The sequence below is a fragment of the Eptesicus fuscus genome, chromosome 23 (assembly GCF_027574615.1).
Source record: "Eptesicus fuscus isolate TK198812 chromosome 23, DD_ASM_mEF_20220401, whole genome shotgun sequence".
NCBI lineage: Eukaryota > Metazoa > Chordata > Mammalia > Chiroptera > Vespertilionidae > Eptesicus > Eptesicus fuscus.
The window spans coordinates 1,489,554-1,513,576 of record NC_072495.1 but is presented as its reverse complement, the minus strand read 5'-3'; the positions used below and the strand labels follow the sequence as shown (position 1 = coordinate 1,513,576).

Below are 24,023 nucleotides of genomic sequence, written 5' to 3'. Positions count from 1 at the left end.
AGCAACCAGAGGCAGAGACCAGTGTATATATTCCCACTATAGGCCCGGTGCATGAAACTCGTGCACAGGATGGGGCGGGGGCGGGATCCCTCAGCCCGGCCTGCACTCTCTCCAATCTGGGACCCCTCAGGGGATGTCTGACTCGCAATCCAGGACCACTGGCTCCTAACCACTCACCTGCTTGCCTGCCTAATGCCCCAAACTGCCCTCCCCTGCAGGCCATCTTGGGTCCACATGGGGGGGCCATCTTTGACCACATGGGGGCGGCCATCTTTGTGTTAGAGTGATGGTCAGTTTGCATATTACTTCTTTATTATATGGGATTATTTACACCGTACGCTCCAAATCCCCATGGAATGGGAGTTGTCTACACGTTGTTGCGTGTCTGTGTTTCTGCCGTGAGCACTCTGATGGCAGAGGTGTGTCCCGCTGTGTCACTGTAGCTCACTTAGCTGCACCGGGTGGACTTCAGGTGTGTTCGGTGTCACACTGGTTTGCACAGTGAAACTGCTTATGTCCTTGGAAACCAAGGTGTATTTTTCCTTTGAGATGTAGCCGTCCCTTAGTCTCGCAGGGGTGGTCCCAGGACACCAGGACTGTGGCTGCTGCAGGTCCCCAGCCTCAGCGCCCCCTCGTTCGGGCGTCTCCAGGTGGTCTGGTAGGGTCCACGTTTTCACTGGTCCCGTGTTCTCGATAGCGTTTCCAGGCGTTATTTCCAAGTCGTCATACTGACAAGCATGTCCATCCATGATGTGCTGTGTTCCCTGTTGCCCTCGGCATCACCTTGACCCTTTGCTTTCACAAGCTTCACGCGTGGGAGTCATCTCATGTCGTCTTAATTCTATACTCTTCTTACCTGTGACTATGTCTCCATCTGCGGTGCTCGTTAGCTGTGTCTGTTTGATGTCTTCCAAGTAATTTCTTAGGAATGATTACTTTTCACAGGATTAAAGCATATTTTCTTTTTTTTTTTTTAATCTGCACCTGAGGATTTTTTTTTTTCATTGATTTATTGATTTTTAGAGAGAGTGGAAGAGAGAGGGAAAGACAGAGAGAAACATCGATGTGAGAGAAACATATAGATTGGTTGCTTCCTGCAGGCTCCCCGACCAGGATCCAGGCCGGGGAGGAGCCTGCAACCGAGGTACATGCCCTTGACTGGTATCGAACCCGGGACCCTTTGGTCCGTAGGCCGACGCTCTATCCACTGAGCCAACCGGCCAGGGCTTAAAGCACGTTTTCCTGCCTTACACCTGACCCTCCTGGTGCGGGCCACCGCGGCTGTGCGCCTGGCCACCGGGGACCTGCTGGCGTGGCTCTGCTCGGGAAGCTGACCTGGGCTGGATTCGGTGCTGAGGCGGAAACCCACGTTTCTGAACGTTTCTGGGACACACTATCCAAAAGGGCTTTGGCTTAGAATGCATGAAGAATTCAGAGTGAGTGACGTAAGAGAACTTTCAGAACCAGGGTTTCTAATCAGGAGTTAGTTTTCTTTTCTCTTCACGGAAGCCTTTACTTTTTAAACAATACGCACTTGAGTTTCTTGAGTGGGTAACACGCTCACATGGTTTGAAATGGGGAAATAGTGACGCTATGCAGTGAACACTTCCTGCCGGCTCCCACCCTGTGCGCCCAGGACACCGCACCGTGGGCCTCACACAGTCCGAGCACACGTGCACGGTCAGGTCTGTGCACATCCTGCTGGCTGTTCCACGAGGGGTGTGCTCGCCTGTCGTCCGCACCTTGTTCTTCACACACCTGTCCCCAGGCCATATTTTCACCGCGTTCCTTCACCTCTTCATGGTCAGGGCCCCTGGGGCACACGAGGGGGGCTCCGTCCAGGCCAGGGTCTCGGTGAAGGGCGGTGCTGACCTTGTTTTTCCCTGTGGGGGCAGGCCCCGTTTCTCCAGGCAGCTCTGCTGGTCACCGCGCACACACCTGTCACTGTGAGGGCGCGTGGCCAGCTGCCCTCGGGGCGGGCCAATCCGGGCCTCGCGGCGCTGCGTTTCCTCATGGCCGCGCTCTTTCCATTCCAGAGAAGCGGTGCAACGGCTTCCGCTGCCCCAACGGCACCTGCCTCCCCGCCAGCAAGCACTGCGACGGGCTGCGGGACTGCGCCGACGGCTCCGACGAGCAGCGCTGCGGTGAGTGTGCCTGCCCGCCCGCCCGGGGAGCGCCGGGGGTGGGTGTGAAGAGGGCACCCCTCGGACGGATCTCCGTGGTACCTACGTTGCCCCCGACTGTGGGGGAAGCAGTCTCCCGAGAAGCAGAGCCACTGGAGGTGCATTAGGTGAAGGGTGATGAAGGCTGGCGAGTCAGAGCCTGCGGGCGGCTGGGGGGGTGCCCGGGTGGCCTCTGCTCTGGGCTCCCATCTCCGGTCTCTTCTTGTAAGAACACTGTTCCTGCCTGGCCGGTGTGGCTCAGTGGTTGAGCATCTCACCTACGAACCAGGAGGTCACGGTTCAATTCCCCGTCAGGGCACACGCCCAAGTGGTGGGTTCCATCCCCAGTGGGGCATGCGAGAGGCAGCCGATCAATGATTCTCTCTCATCGTTGATGTTTCTCTCTCTCGCCCTCTCCCTTCCTCTCTAAAAACCAATAAAAATGTATTTAAAAAAAGAAAGCAAAAATAATACTGGTCCTATTGGATCTAAGCTCTGCCCTGGCCCCTTTAGCACCCATCTGCCTCTTTTAACTGTATTTACTTGATTTACCTTATTGCCCCTTTAAAGGCCTGTCTCCAAATACAGTCCCATGGGGAGTGCGGGCTTCAGCGTACGCGTGGGGGGCGGGGTACAGTTTAGTCGGACACGGGGCCCTCCCAGCAGCGTGCCAGCCCCGGGTGGGTCACTGTTGCACTAACAGTGACGGGGGTCCTGGGCCTGGATGTCAGACAGCTTTGGATTTCGGCTTTGGCTCCGCCTCCTCCGCCTACCGAACACTTGCTGGCACGGCTGCCGCCGTTTTCCCATTGGAAAGCAGGACAGAAACCTCATCGTATTGTCTGGAGACTCAGTCCTGGCCTTTTGCATCAGGGGCTCGGGTCAGGGCTTGCCATAAACCACGTGCTCAGTACATGGTGGCCCTCGCTGCTGCTCCCCGGGGGCACTTGTGCCAGGTGCGCTGGCCCGGGGCCCGTGAGCGCCCACCCCGTGCTCAGGACCCCTCCTCCGGCCCCTTTCAGAGCCGCTCTGCACCCGCTTCATGGACTTCGTGTGCAAGAACCGCCAGCAGTGCCTGTTCCACTCCATGGTGTGTGACGGGGTCGTGCAGTGCCGGGACGGCTCGGACGAGGACGCCGCCTTCGCAGGCTGCTGTGAGTGGCGGGCCCTGGGGTCGGGGTCCCCGTGGTGAGGTGCTGCTTCTGGTCACAGATCTGACTTTACATTTCCAGTCTTGCATTTCCTTTTTTATTTTCAACATTTTAATATATTTTATTGATTTCAGAGAGGAAGGGAGAGGGAAAGAGAGAGAGAAACATCAATGATGAGAGAGAATCATTGATCGGCTGCCTCTTGCACACCCCCTACTGGGGATTGAGCCCACAACCTGGGCATGTGCCCTTGACTGGAATTGACAGGCCGATGCTCTATCCACTGAGCCAAACCAGCTAGGGCCGGTCTTGCATTTTCTGAGGAAGACACGTTTCCTGCTTCAGGAGTCATGCTTATAGCTGCTGGTGCACACACAGGAGAGAGGGGGCGTGGCCGGGGTCTGACGGGCCCTCCTGCCCATCCCTGGAGGCCTCGCCTGCTCGTGGCTTCACGGCTCTTGTCCCATGTGGCACAGTGTGCCAGCCTTCCTGCCTGTCTCCTGGGGCCGAGGGTGTCCCGAGCAGGCAGAGTCTGGTGTCTGCTGGGCCACCCTGCGGGACGGCCCCACAGGAAGTGCGTGCAGCATTAGTCGGCGTGGGCGGCCCCAGTGAGGCACCACGGGCTGCGGCTTCCACGTCAGAAACGCCTTTCCTCCGGCTCGGGAGCCGGGACTCAGGCTCAGAGTGTTGGCAGGTTTGCTCTCCTCCGAGGCCTGGCTCCTCGACGTGTAGGCGCCCATTGTCTCCGGGTTCTCACGTGGTCTCCCTGTGCCTGTCTGTCCCCGTCTCCTCCCCTGCCAGTCACATTGAGTCCGAGTTTCACCCTAATCACCTCACCTTAACTTCAGGCCTTATCTACAGCCCTGGCCGGTGTGGCTCAGTGGATAGAACGTCGGCCTGGACTGAAGGGTCCCAGGTTCGAGTCTGGTCAAGGGCACCTACCTTGATTGCAGGCTCCTCCCCAGCCCGGGCCCTGGCCAGGGTGTGTACAGGAGGCAACCAATCAATGTGTTTTTCTCACATCGATATTTCTCTCTGTCTTTCCCTCTCTCTTCCACTCTCCCTAAAAACCAATGGAAAAATATCCTTGGGTGAGGATTAACCAAAAAAATAATAATAATCATCCTATCTAATAAAGAGGGAATATGCTAATGGACCCTCATGCCTCTCAAAGATGGCGGCACCCACAGACAATAAGGAGGAAGTATGCTAATTGACTGCCCCGCCCTCAAAGATGGCAGTGCCCACAGCCAATATGGAGGGAATATGCTAATTGAATGCCCCGCCCTCAAAGATGGCGGTGCCCACAGCCAATAAGGAGGGAATAGGCTAATTGATTGCCATACCCTCCAAGATGGCGGTGCCCACAGCCAATAAGGAGGGAATAGGCTAATTGATTGCCATACCCTCAAAGATGACGGTGCCCACAGCCACAAGATGGTGACGCCCAGTCCCTTCAGCCCCGCCAGGGTGTCAGGTGCATGGCAAGGCGGGCCCGGCTGCTCCGCACGCCTGCCTCCGGGGTCCCCCAGTCCCTTCAGCCCCCCAGCTGCCCAGGGCCACCCGAGGCTCAGGTAACCATGGCCGGCCGAGGCTTGTGCTGCCGGCAGTGGCAGCAGCAGAGGTGTGATGGGGTGTCACCTTCCCCTGATCACTGGGTCGCCTCCCACCCCTGAGGGCTCCCGGACTGTGAGAGGAGGCAGGCCGGGCTGAGGGACCCCCCGTCCCGTGCATGAATTTTCATACACCGGGCCTCTAGTCCTCTGTAATAAAATGGTAATATGCAAATTAACCATCACTCCGCTACATAAGCCATGCCCACCAGCCAAGCCACGCCCACCAGCCAATCAGGGTGAGTATGCAAATTAACCCCAATCCAAGATGGCTACAGCCACAGAGAGCAAGGTTTCCCAGGTAACAGAGGAAGCCAAGCTTTACATAGCCATTGCAGGCCTAAGCCTCCACTCAAGCTACAAAGTTTCAATTATAGAAGGTAAACAAATTCAAACAAATGGCAGCAGAATGGAGCTTGAGAGAGCAGGCCAGGGTTGCTGGCGGCAACAGGGGAAGCAAAGCTTTCTGCACACCCTGGCAGGGCTCACCCACTTAAGGCTACAAAGTTTCAGTTGTAGAAGGTGAATTAACTGCCACAGAAATGGCTGCCGCCGCAGAGGGAGCAGCAGGCTTGGCTCCACTCCAGGCTACAAAGTTTCAATTGTAGAAGGAAAATAAATTCCAGATACCAGGGCCTCCCCTTGGGTCGCCAGGGGGCGTGGCCGGCCTGCAAACCACCACAGGCCCCTCGCTCAGGCCGCCCCAGCCCCAAGGGAACCCCCACCCTTATCTGTGACACCCTTCAGGGCAAACCAGCTGGCCCCCACCCGTGTACCAGGCCTCTATCCTATCTAATAAAAGAGTAATATGCAGATTGATCATCACTGCAACACACAATATAGCTGCCCCCATGTGGTCAAAGATCCTGCCCCCATGTGGACACAAGATGGCCACTACAAGATGGCCAGCAGGAGAGGGAAGTTGGGAGGCACCTGGCCTGCAAGGGAGGGCAGTTGAGAGGGACCAGGCTTGCAAGGGAGGGCAGTTGGAGGTGATCAACCCTGCAGGAGAGGGCAGTTAGGGGTGACCAGGCTGGCAGAGGAGGGAAGTTAGGGGCAAACAGGCTGGCAGGGGAGCAGTTAAGCACCAACCAGGCTGGCAGCGGAGTGGTTAGGGGGTGATCAGGCTGGCAGGCAGAAGCGGTTAGGGGCAATCAGGAAGGCAGGCAGGCAAGCAGTTGGGAGCCAGCAGTCCTGGATTGTGAGAGGGATGTCCGACTGCCCTTGAGGGGTCCCAGATTGGAGAGGGTACAGGCTGGGCTGAGGGACAACCCCCCGCCGTGCACGAATTTCGTGCAACAGGCTTCTAGTATATAATAAGAGCCTATCCTATTGAATAAAAGAGTGATATGCAAATTGACCATCACTCCAACACAAGATGGCTGCCCCCATGTGGTCAAAGATGGCCACCCCCATGCGGACACAAGATGGTCACCACAAGATGACCAGCAGGGGAGGGCAGTTGTGGGTGTTCAGGCCAGCAGGGGAGGACAGTTGGGAGGGACCAGGCCTGCAAGGGAGGGCAGTTGGAGGTGATCAGGCGTGCAGGGGAGGACAGTTGGGGGGGAACCCAGGCCTGCAGGGGAGGGAAGTTAGTGGTGAACTGGGCTGGCAGAGGAGGGTAGTTGGGGGAGACCAGGCCTGCAGGGAAGGGCAGTTGGGGGAGACCAGGCCGGCAGGGGAGGGCAGTTAGGGGCGACCAGGCTGGCAAGGGAGGGCAGTTAGGGGCGACCAGGCTGGCAAGGGAGGGCAGTTAGGGGTGACCAGGCCAGCAGGGGTGGGCAGTTAAGGGCAATTGGGCTGGCAGGGGAGCAGTTAGGTGACGATCAGGCTGGCAGGGGAGTGGTTAGGGGGTGATCAGGCTGGCAGGCAGAAGCAGTTAGAGGCAATCAGGCAGGCAGGTAGGTGAGCATTTGGGAGCCAGCAGTCCTAGATTGTGAGAGGGATGTCCTAGATTGGAGAGGGTGCAGGCTGGGCTGAGGGACACACACCCCCACCACCGTGCACGAATTTCATGCACCGGGCCTCTAGCGTATAATAAGAACCTAATATGCTAAGTGTCCGACTGTTCAACCAGTCGCTATGATATGCACTGACCACTAGAGGGCAGATGCTCTGACCAGTAGGTTAGCTTGCTGCTGGGGTCCGGCTGATGGGGACTGAGTGAGATGGGCCAGACACGCCCTGGGGCCCTCCCACGGTCCCTCCCTGGCCCTGACCATGCACCGGTGAGGTCCCTCGGCCTGGCCTGTACCCTCTTGCAATCTGGGACTCTTCAGGGAATGTCAAAGAGCCCGTTTCGCCTGATCCCCACAGGCCAGTCCGAGGGACCCCACTGGTGCACAAATCCATGCACCAGGCCTCTAGTAAATAAATAAGGACCTTATCTCAAATTCTGTGTTACGGGGGATGCCTTCTCCACTGACCCGCTTTCAGGACTTCTCCAGCGAGTCTCTGGATGGAGACTTTCCCTCTTCCTCTTGCCGCAGCTGCGTCACTAGGAACTCTTCGGTGACGAGGTAGCCAGGATCTCACGGGCGTTTGTCTCTTGTCCAGCCCAAGACCCCGAGTTCCACAAGGATTGTGACGACTTCAGTTTCCAGTGTCAGAACGGTGTGTGCATCAGCGTGGTCTGGAAGTGCGACGGCATGGACGACTGCGGCGACTACTCGGACGAGGCCAGCTGTGGGGGGGCCGCAGGTCCGTGTCCTCTCGCGCCTGCTCGGGGGCCGCGGCCCCTGCGGTCGAGGAGGGTCCCTCACTAGCGCCCTTGCACCCCACCTTTGCTGCCTCCTCCCTCAGCAGTATTTGAATCTTGAATCTCCATGTAGGAAACTGAGTGTGAACTGGCCCTGACCCCAGCAGGGTGAGAGGTGGCTTACTCCATGTCACTCTGAGTCGGGGACGGGCGCTCTGTATAGCGTGGTAGGGAAGGCATGAGAGGTAAATATTTCGGAGGAGGCTTCCCTCTGCTCCTACAGGTTGTTGAACCCGTGGAACAGCACCCGTTACCGTCGTGTTATCCTGGGAGCAAGGCCATTCCCTTGGTAAAGGGTTAAGGTTAAACACTCGGTGTCATTTACAAGATACGTAGACGTGTGGGTCAGAGACCCCTGAGTCGGGTCCGGGAAGGCGGGCTCTGACTGAGTGTGTCACCCACTGGGTCCCAGAAGCTGCCTAATGCACCGGTGGCAGGCGGCTGCCCTGGATGCGGTGTGGAGGCGGCTGTGTGTATGTCACAGCTTCACGTTCGTGCTGGTGCGGGGCCCACACCGATGCTGTGTTTTCCCCAGAAAACCCCACCGAAGCCCCCAACTGCTCCCGCCACTTCCAGTTCCGGTGTGAGAACGGCCGCTGCATCCCCAGCCGGTGGAGGTGTGACCGCGAGAACGACTGCGGGGACTGGTCCGACGAGGAGGCCTGTGCAGGTAGGCGGTCCCGGCGCTGCCCACAGCGGCCTCGGAGGGGCCCGACCCCTGTCATGACTCCGGGGGGGAGAGGGTGTAGCTCACTGAGTTCTGTCCCTTCCTATTTGGGGTACTGGAGTGGCTGCTGCCTCTGTTTCGGGGCTGCGCATCCCACCGCTCGCAGGTGCGGGCAGGACGCCGGGGCCTGCAGACCAGCAGCTTGGTCTTTCCTCGGCGCCGTCAATTCCCAGCCTCACCAGAGCCTGCGTGTTAGCAAGGCCTTCAGGGGCCACGTGCCTCGGGCCACGTGCCCAGTGCCTCAGTCCACGTCCACCCAGGTGCCTGGTGCCTCAGTCCACGTCCACCCAGGTGCCCGGTGCCTCAGTCCACGTCCACCCAGGTGCCCGGTGCCTCAGTCCACGTCCACCCAGGTGCCCGGTGCCTCAGTCCACATCCACCCAGGTGCCCGGTGCCTCAGTCCACGTCCACCCACGTGCCCAGTGCCTCAGTCCACGTCCACCCAGGTGCCCAGTGCCTCAGTCCACGTCCACCCAGGTGCCCGGTGCCTCAGTCCACGTCCACCCAGGTGCCCGGTGCCTCAGTCCACGTCCACCCAGGTGCCCGGTGCCTCAGTCCACGTCCACCCAGGTGCCCGGTGCCTCAGTCCACGTCCACCCAGGTGCCCAGTGCCTCAGTCCACATCCACCCAGGTGCCCGGTGCCTCAGTCCACGTCCACCCAGGTGCCCGGTGCCTCAGTCCACGTCCACCCAGGTGCCCGGTGCCTCAGTCCACGTCCACCCAGGTGCCCGGTGCCTCAGTCCACGTCCACCCAGGTGCCCGGTGCCTCAGTCCACGTCCACCCAGGTGCCCGGTGCCTCAGTCCACGTCCACCCACGTGCCCAGTGCCTCAGTTCCACGTCCACCCAGGTGCCCGGTGCCTCAGTCCACGTCCACCCAGGTGCCCGGTGCCTCAGTCCACGTCCACCCAGGTGCCCGGTGCCTCAGTCCACGTCCACCCAGGTGCCCGGTGCCTCAGTCCACGTCCACCCAGGTGCCCGGTGCCTCAGTCCACGTCCACCCAGGTGCCCGGTGCCTCAGTCCACGTCCACCCAGGTGCCCGGTGCTCAGGGCCCTGGAGCCATGTGCCTGTGCCACGTGCCACATGCCTCGGCGCGTGGGGAGGCACTGATGGGGAGTGCGTGCCGTCCCGTTTGTTTTGGGTTTTCTTGCCCCTAAGCCCGGCCTCTGGTGGCTGTGGTGGGTGGAATTAACCAGAACAGTGGTCGGCCCCCACCTGTGCGTCTGAGTCACGTTCCTTTCGAAGCAGACGCACCGGTGTGATCAGCTCAGATCAGACACAGCATGAGGCGGCTGCTGCGGAAAGGAAAGGCACACAGGGCGGTGATGAGATGAGCTGCGTCTCGGACCCTCGCTGGGCCCGGGGCTGGGCGGTGCGGCTGAAGCGGGCGTCCACACGAGCTGGGGACCCATTTTGGTCTCAGATTGACCTTCTTGTAATTCTTTTGTTTTTCTTGGTATTTCCTCAGATTCCCACATTCTTCCCTCCCCCACTCCCGGGCCCTCCACATGTCCACCCAATTACTTCCGCTGCAGCGGCGGGGCCTGCGTGATGGACATCTGGGTGTGCGACGGCTACCGGGACTGCGCGGACGGCTCAGACGAGGAAGCCTGCCCTCCGCCTGGTGAGTGCAGCGCCGTCTGCCCGGCTCCTGCCGTGAGGGGAGGACCTCCGGTCACTCTGATACCTGCTCTGTGGGGAGGACCTCCGGTCACTCTGGTACCTGCTCTGTGGGGAGGACCTCCGGTCACTGTGGTACCTGTTCTGTGGGGAGGACCTCCGGTCACTCTGGTACCTGCTCTGTGGGGAGGACCTCCGGTCACTCTGGTACCTGTTCTGTGGGGAGGACCTCCGGTCACTCTGGTACCTGTTCTGTGGGGAGGACCTCCGGTCACTGTGGTACCTGCTCTGTGGGGAGGACCTCCGGTCACTCTGGTACCTGCTCCGTGGGGAGGACCTCCGGTCACTGTGGTACCTGCTCCGTGGGGAGGACCTCCGGTCACTGTGGTACCTGTTCTGTGGGGAGGACCTCCGGTCACTCTGGTACCTGCTCTGTGGGGAGGACCTCCGGTCACTCTGGTACCTGTTCTGTGGGGAGGACCTCCGGTCACTCTGGTACCTGCTCCGTGGGGAGGACCTCCGGTCACTCTGGTACCTGTTCTGTGGGGAGGACCTCCGGTCACTGTGGTACCTGTTCTGTGGGGAGGACCTCCGGTCACCGTGGTACCTGTTCTGTGGGGAGGACCTCCGGTCACCCTGGTACCTGTTCTGTGGGGAGGACCTCCGGTCACCGTGGTACCTGCTCTGTGGGGAGGACCTCCGGTCACTCTGGTACCTGCTCTGTGGGGAGGACCTCCGGTCACTGTGGTACCTGTTCTGTGGGGAGGACCTCCGGTCACTGTGGTACCTGTCTGTGGGGAGGACCTCCGGTCACTCTGGTACCTGTTCTGTGGGGAGGACCTCCGGTCACTGTGGTACCTGTTCTGTGGGGAGGACCTCCGGTCACTCTGGTACCTGTTCTGTGGGGAGGACCTCCGGTCACTGTGGTACGTGTTCTGTGGGGAGGACCTCCGGTCACTCTGGTACCTGCTCTGTGGGGAGGACCTCCGGTCACTCTGGTACCTGCTCTGTGGGGAGGACCTCCGGTCACTGTGGTACCTGTTCTGTGGGGAGGACCTCCGGTCACTGTGGTACCTGTTCTGTGGGGAGGACCTCCGGTCACTGTGGTACCTGCTCTGTGGGGAGGACCTCCGGTCACTGTGGTACCTGCTCTGTGGGGAGGACCTCCGGTCACTCTGGTACCTGCTCTGTGGGGAGGACCTCCGGTCACTCTGGTACCTGCTCCGTGGGGAGGACCTCCGGTCACTGTGGTACCTGTTCTGTGGGGAGGACCTCCGGTCACTGTGGTACCTGCTCTGTGGGGAGGACCTCCGGTCACTGTGGTACCTGCTCTGTGGGGAGGACCTCCGGTCACTGTGGTACCTGCTCTGTGGGGAGGACCTCCGGTCACTGTGGTACCTGCTCTGTGGGGAGGACCTCCGGTCACCCTGGTACCTGCTCTGTGGGGAGGACCTCCGGTCACTCTGGTACCTGCTCTGTGGGGAGGACCTCCGGTCACTGTGGTACCTGTTCTGTGGGGAGGACCTCCGGTCACTGTGGTACCTGCTCTGTGGGGAGGACCTCCGGTCACTGTGGTACCTGCTCCGTGGGGAGGACCTCCGGTCACTGTGGTACCTGTTCTGTGGGGAGGACCTCCGGTCACTGTGGTACCTGCTCTGTGGGGAGGACCTCCGGTCACTGTGGTACCTGCTCTGTGGGGAGGACCTCCGGTCACTGTGGTACCTGCTCTGTGGGGAGGACCTCCGGTCACCCTGGTACCTGCTCTGTGGGGAGGACCTCCGGTCACTCTGGCACCTGCTCCGTGGGGAGGACCTCCGGTCACTGTGGTACCTGCTCTGTGGGGAGGACCTCCGGTCACCCTGGTACCTGCTCTGTGGGGAGGACCTCCGGTCACTCTGGTACCTGCTCCGTGGGGAGGACCTCCGGTCACTGTGGTACCTGCTCTGTGGGGAGGACCTCCGGTCACTCTGGTACCTGCTCTGTGGGGAGGACCTCCGGTCACTCTGGTACCTGTTCTGTGGGGAGGACCTCCGGTCACTCTGGCACCTGCTCCGTGGGGAGGACCTCCGGTCACTGTGGTACCTGTTCTGTGGGGAGGACCTCCGGTCACTGTGGTACCTGTTCCGTGGGGAGGACCTCCGGTCACTCTGGTGCCTGTTCTGTGGGGAGGACCTCCGGTCACTCTGGTACCTGCCGTGTGGGGAGGACCTCCGGTCACCCTGGTACCTGTTCTGTGGGGAGGACCTCCGGTCACTCTGGTACCTGCTCCGTGGGGAGGACCTCCTGTCACTGTGGTACCTGCTCTGTGGGGAGGACCTCCGGTCACCCTGGTACCTGTTCTGTGGGGAGGACCTCCGGTCACTCTGGTACCTGTTCTGTGGGGAGGACCTCCGGTCACTCTGGTACCTGCTCCGTGGGGAGGACCTCCGGTCACTGTGGTACCTGTTCTGTGGGGAGGACCTCCGGTCACTCTGGTACCTGTTCCGTGGGGAGGACCTCCGGTCACTCTGGTACCTGTTCTGTGGGGAGGACCTCCGGTCACTGTGGTACCTGCTCTGTGGGGAGGACCTCCGGTCACTCTGGTACCTGTTCTGTGGGGAGGACCTCCGGTCACTCTGGTACCTGCTCCGTGGGGAGGACCTCCGGTCACTCTGGTACCTGTTCTGTGGGGAGGACCTCCGGTCACTGTGGTACCTGCTCTGTGGGGAGGACCTCCGGTCACTCTGGTATCTGTTCTGTGGGGAGGACCTCCGGTCACTCTGGCACCTGTTCTGTGGGGAGGACCTCCGGTCACTCTGGTACCTGTTCTGTGGGGAGGACCTCTGGTCACTCTGGTACCTGCTCTGTAGGGAGGACCTCCGGTCACTCTGGTACCTGTTCTGTGGGGAGGACCTCCGGTCACTCTGGTACCTGTTCTGTGGGGAGGACCTCCGGTCACTCTGGTACGTGTTCTGTGGGGAGGACCTCCGGTCACTCTGGTATCTGTTCTGTGGGGAGGACCTCCGGTCACTCTGGTACCTGCTCTGTGGGGAGGACCTCCGGTCACTCTGGTACCTGTTCTGTGGGGAGGACCTCCGGTCACTGTGGTACCTGTTCTGTGGGGAGGACCTCCGGTCACTCTGGTACCTGCTCTGTGGGGAGGACCTCCGGTCACTCTGGTACCTGATCTGTGGGGAGGACCTCCGGTCACTCTGGTACCTGGTCCGTGTGGGGAGGACTTCTGGGTCATCCTGGCACCGCAGGGCCAGGCTGGTGCCCGCTCTCTGGGACTTGAGCTCAGAGGCCCGGCTGCTCCTCACTCCAGAGCAGGGGGACTCGTGGGAACTGGGGACTGGGGTGTCGCGTCTCCTATCAGTGCTCTCTGATCGTCCTGCGAGAGGGGGCGGCTTCCCCGAGTCCCACCCGCTGCGTTGGGCACCTTCGCTCTCTTCCCTGGACTGACATGGGAAGCAGGGCCGTGTTGGTGTGAGCGGGCCAGGTTCCCTGCTTGTGGGTGGCTCTCCCTCCAAAATGCGGGGAGCACTGCCATCTAGTGGCCGGACCAGAGGTGGCTGGTTGTGTGCAGGGGCCCTGCTGCTGGAGGCTGGGGTGCAGGAGACCCCGTGGGGCGCGCCCTTAGCTGCATCCAGAGGCACGGGGCCCTTCCGGCTCAGTTATCCTCAGGGTTGTTGGCCAGGCGTTGGTTGGCACACTCCTCGGCTGGCCCTCGGCTTTCCTCCTCCCAGAGGAGGTCCCCGCCGCTGCCCGCCCCAGTTGAAGGCATCAGCGCTTCCTTCTGTCCTCGGTCCTGGGCTAGACCGGCCCGAGCAGTCCGGTCACTTCTCACACCCGTGCTGGGCCGCTGCGGCTCTGCGCCTGCTCTCTGCGTCCTTCAGCGGGTTGGCTTGTCAGAGTCCTCTGTCCTCTTGACCTTGGGGGACAAGGTTCCCCACTTCCCTCCGGTGACGCCCACCGCCCAGCACCGACAGGGCGTGGGTTTCACAGCCGGGGAGACGGGGACGTGGTCAGAGTTTCTCCGAGCGGCCCCAGCTCACCTGCGACGGCATCCCGTGTGGTGGCCGTAAAGGCACAGGCTCGGTTCCAGGTGAGCCGGGAGCTCACATATGCTCCCGGGTCACTGAGAGGGATTCCTCCTTCCAGCAGGCGGGGGGCGCTCTCCCTTGCCAGCCCCTCCTCACGGGCCTTCACTGAGCCTTTACATGATGTCCCTCTCTTTCCCAGCCTCAAACAAGTACCTTCTGATTCTTTTTTTTTTAAATTTCTTTATTGAGAAAGGTATTACATATGTGTCCTAACCCCCCATTCCCCCCCAACCCCCCTCATGCCCTCACCCCCCTGGTGTCTGTGTCCATTGGTTAGGCCTATATGCATGCAGACAAGTCCTTTGGTTGATCTCTTTCCCCGCCTCCCCAGCACTCCCCAGCCTCCCGCTGAGGTTTGACGTCTGCTCGGTGTTACTGCCTCTGTGTGTATCTTTTTCATCCGGTTACAAGACCTCCTTTTGTGACTGATCGGCTGGCCGTTGCTTCCTACACATTTAATGTGTGTGAATACCTCTTCCCATAGCGACGCGTGTGCCTGTGTGTGGGGTCACGCATACTAAGTTGACTCCACCACTGTGCGTATCACAATAATAGGCAAATAATTAGGTGTCCCATACGTGCTTCTCAGATTAAAACTGATCGTAAAAACCCCAAAACAAAATAAAACACTTTAATCTCCGCTTCCCCCCAAGGCCCGCCTCCCTTTTCACACTTGATTACCTTCCCTTAGAAGTGTATTTGGACGTTCAATTCGGATGAGAGGCTAACAGACTCTAGCGTTCCGACCGGTCCCGTGGAGGAGCAGGCTCCCGTGTGGCTATGCCCTTCGGCGTTGGTCCGGATTGGTGTGTTCAGTGCACACTCAGCTCGGTGGTGTCGCAGGCTGTCGACGTCCCCGCGTGGGACAGTCGCCTGCTGGTTCCTCTCGCCTTGCGGTGTATTTCCCCGGAAGCCACACACTGATGTGAGATTGTGCCCTCCCTGTACTAGAACCTTCTAAAGGCTCCCTGTGGTCCAATGTGAGAGCCAGGACTTCCTGTGACCGAGCTTGTTAGCCTCATTGTGCCACTCTTCTCCTCATACGTGTTTCAGCAGAGTTCCTTGAAAATCAGTTAAAACTAAGAAGACACGTATGTAAAAGTTTAATGATTGCTGTGTTGTTTGTCTGTTAGCTGGGTTATTTTGTACCATTTGCTAGTGCTTTCCACCTGTCAGTAGCCTCTCAATAATTTCCCAAAAGTCAGCACATCAGATGATCCTCAGCTCCAGTGGGCCTGGCACTCCCCCTCGCCCCTCTGGGTCTCTCTCCTCCCACCTGGGTCTCCCCCTCCCCCACCTGGGCCTCCCCCTTCCCCACCTGGGTCTCCCTCAGCTGGGCCTCTTCCTCCTCCCACCTGGGTCTCCTTCCACCTGGGCCTCCCCCTCCCCGACTTGGGCCTCTCTTTTGGGCAGCATGCCCAACTCTGGGACTTCACTGCCCTCCTGGGAATGCTCTTTGACTTTTCCCTGATTTAGATGCTCTGTTTTCTGGATCGTGTGTCCTGCTTTTTCTTGGTTCACTCCCTTGTTTTGCTGAAGCACACCCTCCAGTAGCTTTGTCAGGTGAATGTGATGGTACAGGAGCCACGGACACAGTGAGAAACGCCTCAGTGTTTTTCTCTGTTGAGTTTTGCTGTGTGAATTCATTCTGGTTGCCCTCTGCCCGGGACACAGGTGTACCTTCTCTGTGCTGTTACTTCTCCGTCACCCTGAGGACTCACTTTTCCTCCTTGGTGTTGGAGTTCCAGTTTTCTATCCCAGGATGAGATGCCGATTTCAGGCTTTTTGAGGATCCTGTGAGGTGGATCTAGCTGGTTCTCAGCTTCCTCCCTGGCAGCTTAGGAGAGGCTGCGGCCTTCTTGGTCTCCAGGCGCCCATCACTGGCTGTCCGCTTCCCAGCTCTCAAAACCGGGCTGCTCTTGTCTTTTTTCGGGTCCTGTGAGAGAGCAAAATGAGATGCCTGTGTCTAGTCAGTGTCTTTTCCAGAACTCACATGGTCTCTGGTCCTTGTAGTAATTCCTAAAACGCCGTAAGCTCTCAATACCTGGAATTGGTTACTGTTGCTGGCCAGCTCCCTCCATTCTAAAAGGTAAATTGTAAAAATCTCTTTTTCTAGCCAATGTTACTGCTGCCTCCGTGCCCACCCAGCTTGGGCAGTGTGACCGGTTTGAGTTCGAGTGCCACCAGCCAAGGAAGTGCATCCCCAACTGGAAGCGCTGTGATGGCCATCGCGATTGTCCAGGAGGCCAGGACGAGGCCGGCTGCCGTGAGTTGGGAGGGGCTCAGCCCAGGGCGGGGTTCTGGAAGCATGACCTCCCATTACCTGTGTCCTTTGTCTGACCTTGTCATGTTGGTATCATCTCTACTATAGGATAGGAAAATTAAGCTTCAGAGAGGTTACACCGTCAGTAACAGACTGGAGTATTTATTTAGTTTTGGGTACAAAGTTATCTGTTTATTATTATTTTAATTGATTTCAGAGAGGAAGGGAGAGGGAGAGAGAGATAGAAACATCAATGATGAGAGAGAATCATTGATTGGCTGCCTCTTTCACGCCCCCTACTGGGGATCGAGCCCACAACCCTGGCATGTACCATTGACCAGAATCAAACCTAGGACCCTTCAGTCCACAGGCTGATGCTCTATCCACTGAGCCAAACCAGCCAGGGCCAAAGTTGTTATCTTTTTATCATGTCTTATTGGAAGTTCTTATCCGGTGAGTACTCCAAAATAACACGGAGAAATTAGATAAGGATTAGGATAAAATTTTACATTTCATTAGAAGAACAAACAAAGTGTATACCATTGGGACATTAAGATAACAGGTCAGATTTAACCCACACTGAGCTGAGGAATTAATCCCAATAAGATGGAAAATAGTTAACAACAAGGAATTGGAATAGGACCTTCCTCCTGGGTGAGATTAACTCTGGACTGGTATTCATCTTTAAATAAGTTTAGCCTGTTTTAAACCTGCCTGTTCTTAAGGATGTTGCTTAGTTAAGGATCTTAAAATCCAGATGTGCTCTCCGGTGAGGCTGTGGGACTCGCTGATCTGGGAGCCGTGAGAGGAGGAAATGAGACGGGTGTGGCCTGACTGCGCTCAGAGGCGCGGCCCGAGCACCCCGCGCCCTGTTCTGCGTGCCCGTCAATTACGTGTTTAATCGTCAGGTCAGCCTTTCCAACCTAAAACCTATGCTTTCCCACTTTCAAAATGTCGAGGCATGCTTCATGAACTCGACATCTCCCAGCGTCACTGCTCGGCTGTGGGTGTGTGCTATGACATGCTTACCATGTGGGATCATTCTGCGATGGGACCTTGGACTTTTCCAGCCAGTCCTCTCCTGAGCAGAGTTCTCCCCTGCCTGTCTGTAAAATGACACTCCCCCCACCGCACCACGCTCGTACTGTTACTCTCTTTGTGTTTCTTTGTAGCTCTTATTACTACTAGTATCCGGAGTAACGTATTTGTTTGCTTCTTTGCTCTCTCTCAATAGAAGATAAGCTCTTTGAGGGTAGGTCCTGGGTCTGTTTTACACATCACCTCTTCATCTTAAACAGTCCCTGATTCATCGGGAGACGTCCATGAATGTTCGTTGGATGGAGAGATGGGTGGATAGGTTATGGGTGGGTAGATGGATAATGGGTGAGTGGATGGATGGATGGATGGATGGGTGGGTTAGTGGTGGGTAGATGGATGGGTGGGTGGATGGATGGATGGCTGGATGGATCGGTGGATCGGTGGCTGGGTTAGTGGCGGGTAGATGGATGGATGGATGGGTGGCTGGGTTAATGGTGGGTGGATGGATGGTGGGATGGATGGGTGGATGGATGGATGGATGGATGGATGGATCGGTGGCTGGGTTAGTGGCGGGTAGATGGATGGATGGATGGATGGATGGGTGGCTGGGTTAATGGTGGGTGGATGGATGGGTGGATGGATGGATGAATGGATGGATCGGTGGCTGGGTTAGTGCTGGGTAGATGGATGGATGGATGGATGGATGGGTGGCTGGGTTAGTGGTGGGTAGATGGATGGGTGGATGGATGGATGGATGGATCGGTGGCTGGGTTAGTGGTGGGTAGATGGATGGGTGGATGGATGGGTGGATGGATGGATGGGTGGCTGGGTTAATGGTGGGTAGATGGATGGCTGGGTGGCTGGGTTAGTGGTGGGTGGATGGATGGATGGGTGGCTGGGTTAGTGGTGGGTGGATGGATGGGTGGATGGCTGGGTGGCTGGGTTAGTGGTGGGTGGATGGATGGGTGGATGGCTGGGTTAGTGGTGGGTGGATGGATGGCTGGGTGGCTGGGTTAGTGGTGGGTGGATGGATGGGTGGATGGCTGGGTTAGTGGTGGGTGGATGGATGGCTGGGTGGCTGGGTTAGTGGTGGGTGGGTGGATGGATGGTAGAAGGATGAATGAGACGTTACAGCAGTGGTTCTCGGGCCTTTTCTAAACACTCCAGTGCAGTGTTATCCGTAACAGCTTCCTTCCCACCTCCCCAAGGAGAACCACCTCCATCTCAGCACGTGACACCCACATCGGAAGGGGACTTTCCGGGAGATGGGGATTGTAGTTTGTAATAAGCCTCCCAAGTGGTTTTGATATTTCCCTTCTCTCACTGAGAATTAGAGGGTCTTTTTAAATCTATTTAACTGAAGTCTGGACTTCCTAGAGACATGCGTAGATGGCTTAGTTCTTCTTTCACATGAGCACTCATCAGCTGAAGACAGTGCTGTAGCGTTTTATCTTCTCCCCCAGCCCCTGTGCCCTTTCCTCTCCAGTTACATTCCCTGGGTGCTCATCCATCCTCGACTCGCGTGTGAGCATCACCCAGGTCCTGCCGGCATCTCGGAGCAGATGCAGTGCTTCCAGTAGGAGACAGCGTCCCCTGTCCGTGTTCTAGAACCGAAGTCCCTCCCCCCGGCTAATTCTGACGAATTGCTGTGGAGCTGGTGAACACTGCACATGCTCAGCTCCCTGTGTCTGCCTTGGGGGGGGGGGGGGGTAGGACTTTGTGATCTTTAGAAGCCCCAGAAGGATCTGTTAAGAATCTGTCTATCAATTCTCTGCTCTCGGATTCTACATGCTTACTGATCTCTGGTACTTTCTGGTGGTATCGGGAGAGCCATCGCCTGGAACACAGTGCATTTTGCATGGGGCGGGGGGCGGGGCGGGGAGAGGAGCTGGGAGGGGTTGGTCTTGAGTCCCGATAGAGAAATGAGAATGTGAACGCGGGAACCCAGTAGTCTCGCCACGTGCAGAGGATCGAGTGTGTGAAACAGTCACACAAACCTGACATCTCAGAAAGCACAGTTGCTTCCTGTAGTTGTGGGTCAGAAGTCGGACGTAGGTTTTCCTGACAAAACCAGCAGGTGGGCAGGGCTGGTTCTCGGGCGGCGGCAGGAGAGATTGGTTCCTTGCTGTTCCTCCTGTCTGACCAGCGGGTCCGTCTCAGGTGCTGCTTCTGACCTCACTCTCCCCGCTGAGCGCAGTCTGGAGGGTCTCTCAGGGCCTGCACGGTCGGATTGCCCTCCCCCCCGCCCCGCCCCCGCATGATCCCGGATGCGCTTCTTACGTCAGGGCCATTAACTCAATCACGCCTGTGACCTTCGGCGTGCCTCACAGATAACAATGTGGACATCTCTGGCTGGAGGAGCAGGAGGATTGTAGGGCCTCCTCCTGGTGGGTGGGTTCTGACGCCTCCCGTCCAGCTGGGCAGGCCCCTGGGCGTCTAGAATGAAGGCTGAACCGCTGCACCTGGGTCAGCCCAGACTCACCTGGGCAGGAGGTTTACCGCTTTTCCGTAGCCTTCCTCCTCTTCTCCCTTTCTAGAATCATCTGCTCTTCCGTGGTCACTGGTGCTTTTTAGAGCCTGATGCAGCTCACCTCTCCTTTAGAGCTGAGAGAATCTGGTTGTGGTTCGTAGTCACGTCACTCAGTGACTGTGAGCGCTCTTTCATTTTCTGGTAAATACTTTGAAACCGATACAGTTAAACTACCACACAGTGAGGGTGTGCCTGTCATGTTGTGATCATCTCGTTATTGTCAGCATGACTCACACCGGAAATCAGTGTGTCATTCCCACTGCCAGCCGGTACAGAAAGAGCGATTACTGTCGGCATCCTGCCAGCCAGGGCTGCGCCGGGCACTGGCGTCTCTCCGGAAGTAACCCTGATCTGGGGCTGCAGCTGGGAAGAGGCCAACGTGGGAGGAGGCTCCCTCACCTGAGAAACGGGCTCAATGACTGCAGGTTTGGGAGGCTAGGGAGAGAGCCCTTAACCAGTTAACTGCCACGGTATTTTGAATTAAATTTAAAAAGGTCCTCCGCTTGTGTCTGTAGATGCTTATGGCCTACAGATGGTTAAGCATCCTGACCTGCTGCTGCCCCTAGATCCTGGGAGACAGGACTGATGGAATTGTCACCCGGTTTTATCGACGGGAACTGAGCTCGGTGCTGTCCGGTGGTTTGCCGCAGATCGAGCAGAGCCGGGACGAGCCCAGTGTGCCCCCGGGCTCCGTGTGTCCCGGAGCCGATGCCAGTGCCCGTCAGAACCAGGCCCCGTGGTGCCTGCTCAGCCACCGCTCATCCTCGGGGCGTGTTCTTTCAGCGTGCAAACCCTGTTCCTACACCTGACAGACCTTCACACAGCATGGCCCCCTGTGTTGCAGCCACACGCGGTGCCCTGACCTGTGCGAGCGGCGAGTTCCCATGCGCGGACGGCGAGGCCTGCCTGCAACCCTTGGAGCGCTGCGATGGCTTCCTGGACTGTGCGGATGAGAGCGACGAGCAGGCCTGCAATGGTGAGTGCCCCAGCCTGGTCTCCCCCTTCACCCTCCTTCCCCATCCCTCCCCCCAGGGCCCAGCCTCGTCCCCCGGCCCAGCCTCGTCCCTTGGGGCAGCTAGAGAGAACCCTCTGAGTTTGTCCTCAGTCTGAACCAGCCCCTGGCATGACTCCAGCTCCCCATGCCTGTGGGAAAGCTCCCAGCTCCCCATGCCTGTGGGAAAGGCTCCCAGTTCCCCATGCCTGTGGGAAAGGCTCCCAGCTCCCCATGCCTGTGGGAAGGCTCCCAGCTCCCCATGCCTGTGGGAATGCCCCAGCTCCCCATGCCTGTGGGAATGCTCCCAGCTCCTCATGCCTGTGGGAAGGCTCCCAGCTCCTCATGCCTGTGGGAAAGGCTCCCAGCTCCTCATGCCTGTGGGAAAAGCTCCTCATGCCTGTGGGAAAGGCTCCCCATGCCTGTGGGAAAAGCTCCCCATGCCTGTGGGAAAGGCTCCCCATGCCTGTGGGAAAGGCTCCCCATGCCTGTGGGAAGGCTCTCAGCTCCTCATGCCTGTGGGAAAAGCTCCTCATGCCTATGGGAAAGGCTCCCCATGCCTGTGGGAAGGCTCTCAGCTCCTCATGCCTGTGGGAAAGGCTCCCCATGCCTGTGGGAAAAGCTCCCCATGCCTGTGGGAAAAGCTCCCCATGCCTGTGGGAAAGGCTCCCCATGCCTGTGGGAAGGCTCTCAGCTCCTCATGCCTGTGGGAAAAGCTCCCCATGCCTGTGGGAAAGGCTCCCAGCTCCCCATGCCTGTGGGAAAGGCTCCCAGCTCCCCATGCCTGTGGGAAAGGCTCCCCATGCCTGTGGGAAAGGCTCCCCATGCCTGTGGGAATGCCGCAGCTCCTCATGCCTGTGGGAAAGGCTCCCAGCTCCTCATGCCTGTGGGAAAGGCTCCCCATGCCTGTGGGAATGCTCCCAGCTCCCCATGCCTGTGGGAAAGGCTCCCAGCTCCCCATGCCTGTGGGAAAGGCTCCCCATGCCTGTGGGAAAGGCTCCCAGCTCCCCATGCCTGTGGGAAAGGCTCCCCATGCCTGTGGGAATGCCCCAGCTCCCCATGCCTGTGGGAAAGGCTCCCAGCTCCTCATGCCTGTGGGAAAAGCTCCCCATGCCTGTGGGAATGCCCCAGCTCCTCATGCCTGTGGGAAAAGCTCCCCATGCCTGTGGGAATGCCCCAGCTCCCCATGCCTGTGGGAATGCTCCCAGCTCCTCATGCCTGTGGGAAAGGCTCCCAGCTCCCCATGCCTGTGGGAATGCCCCAGCTCCCCATGCCTGTGGGAATGCCCCAGCTCCTCATGCCTGTGGGAAAGGCTCCCAGCTCCCCATGCCTGTGGGAAAGGCTCCCAGCTCCCCATGCCTGTGGGAAAAGCTCCCAGCTCCCCATGCCTATGGGAAAGGCTCCCAGCTCCCCATGCCTGTGGGAAAGGCTCACAGCTCCCCATGCCTGTGGGAAAAGCTCCCCATGCCTGTGGGAAAGGCTCCCCATGCCTGTGGGAAGGCTCTCAATTCCTCATGCCTGTGGGAAAAGCTCCTCATGCCTATGGGAAAGGCTCCCCATGCCTGTGGGAAAGGCTCCCCATGCCTGTGGGAAAGGCTCCCCATGCCTGTGGGAAAAGCTCCCCATGCCTGTGGGAAAAGCTCCTCATGCCTGTGGGAAAGGCTCCCCATGCCTGTGGGAAAAGCTCCCCATGCCTGTGGGAAAGGCTCCCCATGCCTGTGGGAAAGGCTCTCAGCTCCCCATGCCTGTGGGAAAGGCTCCCCATGCCTGTGGGAAGGCTCTCAGCTCCTCATGCCTGTGGGAAAGGCTCCCCATGCCTGTGGGAAAGGCTCCCCATACCTGTGGGAAAGGCTGGTCTTGAGCCTGTTTTCCTGGCTCCCCACCCCAGGCTGCTGCACCGTTGCTTCCACAGGGCCTGGCACTTCTGTCTGGAATGAATTGAGTAGTTGCCTCAGGCCCTTCGGCACCACACAGAGCACGCAGACTGGGTGGCTTACAAACAGCAGGCATTTAGTTTTCAGTCTGGAGGTTGAGAGTCCAAGACCCAGGTGCTAGCAGGTTCCCTGTCCATCTCCTGGTTCCCACTGAGTCCTCGGGGAGGTGACGAGGGAGCTCTCTAGGTCTCCTGCGGATACTCAGCTCATTCATGTGGCTCCAGCCTCATGACCTAACCCTCCCAAGGCCCGACCCGCTGAACCATCCTGGGGTTAGTGTCCAGCACGTGAGTTCTGAGGGAACACGTTTCGTCTGCAGCGGCAGCAGCCCTGCTGCGACACAGCCTGTACCCCAGCCCCCTCTATTGAGAAGTGGCTTTAAATGAGTGTAGACAAGGAGGGGACAGCTAGGAAGCCCGGGGGGTGGGGCTGCATAGGAAGGGCTCCTCTGTTGTCTCGGGCATCCTTAAGGTGACCGTGTGGCCTGGCCCTCTAGGTCATGGAGGTCTGTCCACATCAGGAGTCTCTGGACTCTTCTGATGTCCCAGAAGGTGTGAGATCTCCTCCCTGTGTCTCTTATCTCCAGATAAACTGACTGTGTACAAGGTGCAGAACCTGCAGTGGACAGCTGACTTCTCCGGGGACGTAACTTTGACCTGGATGCGGCCCAAGAAGATGCCCTCTGCTTCCTGCGTGTACAATGTCTACTACAGGTGGGTCCTCCCCGCCTCCGCGCCCTGTCTCCTGCGCGTAGAAAGCAGCTCTGCGCTGTGCAGGGAAGGGCTCTGTTCACGGCGTGGACATGTCGCCGCCCCGCCTCCGTGTGACCTCCCTCTGTCTGTTGGCCAGGGTGGTGGGGGAGAGCCTCTGGAAGACCCTGGAGACCCACAGCAACAAAACCAGCACGAGGCTCCGCGTCCTGAAGCCGGACACCACGTACCAGGTGAAGGTGCAGGTGCAGTGCCTGAGCAAGGTGCACGGCACCAACGACGTCCTGACGCTGCGGACCCCCGAGGGGCGTAAGTGCTGCCGAGTCTGCGCCCGACAGGCCTGGCGTGGCGTCTCGGTTTCCTGGGGGTCCTCAGGGCGGGCGCGGGGCCACATGCCTCAGGCGGAGATGCAGGGCGGGTGCTCTGCAGTCCGGCCTACGTT

The 24,023-nt window shown here is 58.7% G+C and overlaps 1 protein-coding gene across 1 annotated transcript in view; it reads left to right on the top strand.

Annotated features, from left to right (window-relative positions):
- SORL1 (sortilin related receptor 1) overlaps positions 1-24,023 on the top strand; it is a 159,467-nt gene that overhangs the window by 108,681 nt on the left and 26,763 nt on the right. The window contains exons 27-35 of the mRNA XM_054712585.1: positions 2,037-2,144; positions 3,185-3,316; positions 7,483-7,626; positions 8,220-8,354; positions 9,882-10,037; positions 16,232-16,381; positions 20,791-20,922; positions 23,458-23,584; positions 23,721-23,890. Coding sequence (XP_054568560.1) covers positions 2,037-2,144; positions 3,185-3,316; positions 7,483-7,626; positions 8,220-8,354; positions 9,882-10,037; positions 16,232-16,381; positions 20,791-20,922; positions 23,458-23,584; positions 23,721-23,890 — 1,254 coding nt within the window. The remainder of the gene's footprint in view (positions 1-2,036; positions 2,145-3,184; positions 3,317-7,482; positions 7,627-8,219; positions 8,355-9,881; positions 10,038-16,231; positions 16,382-20,790; positions 20,923-23,457; positions 23,585-23,720; positions 23,891-24,023) is intronic.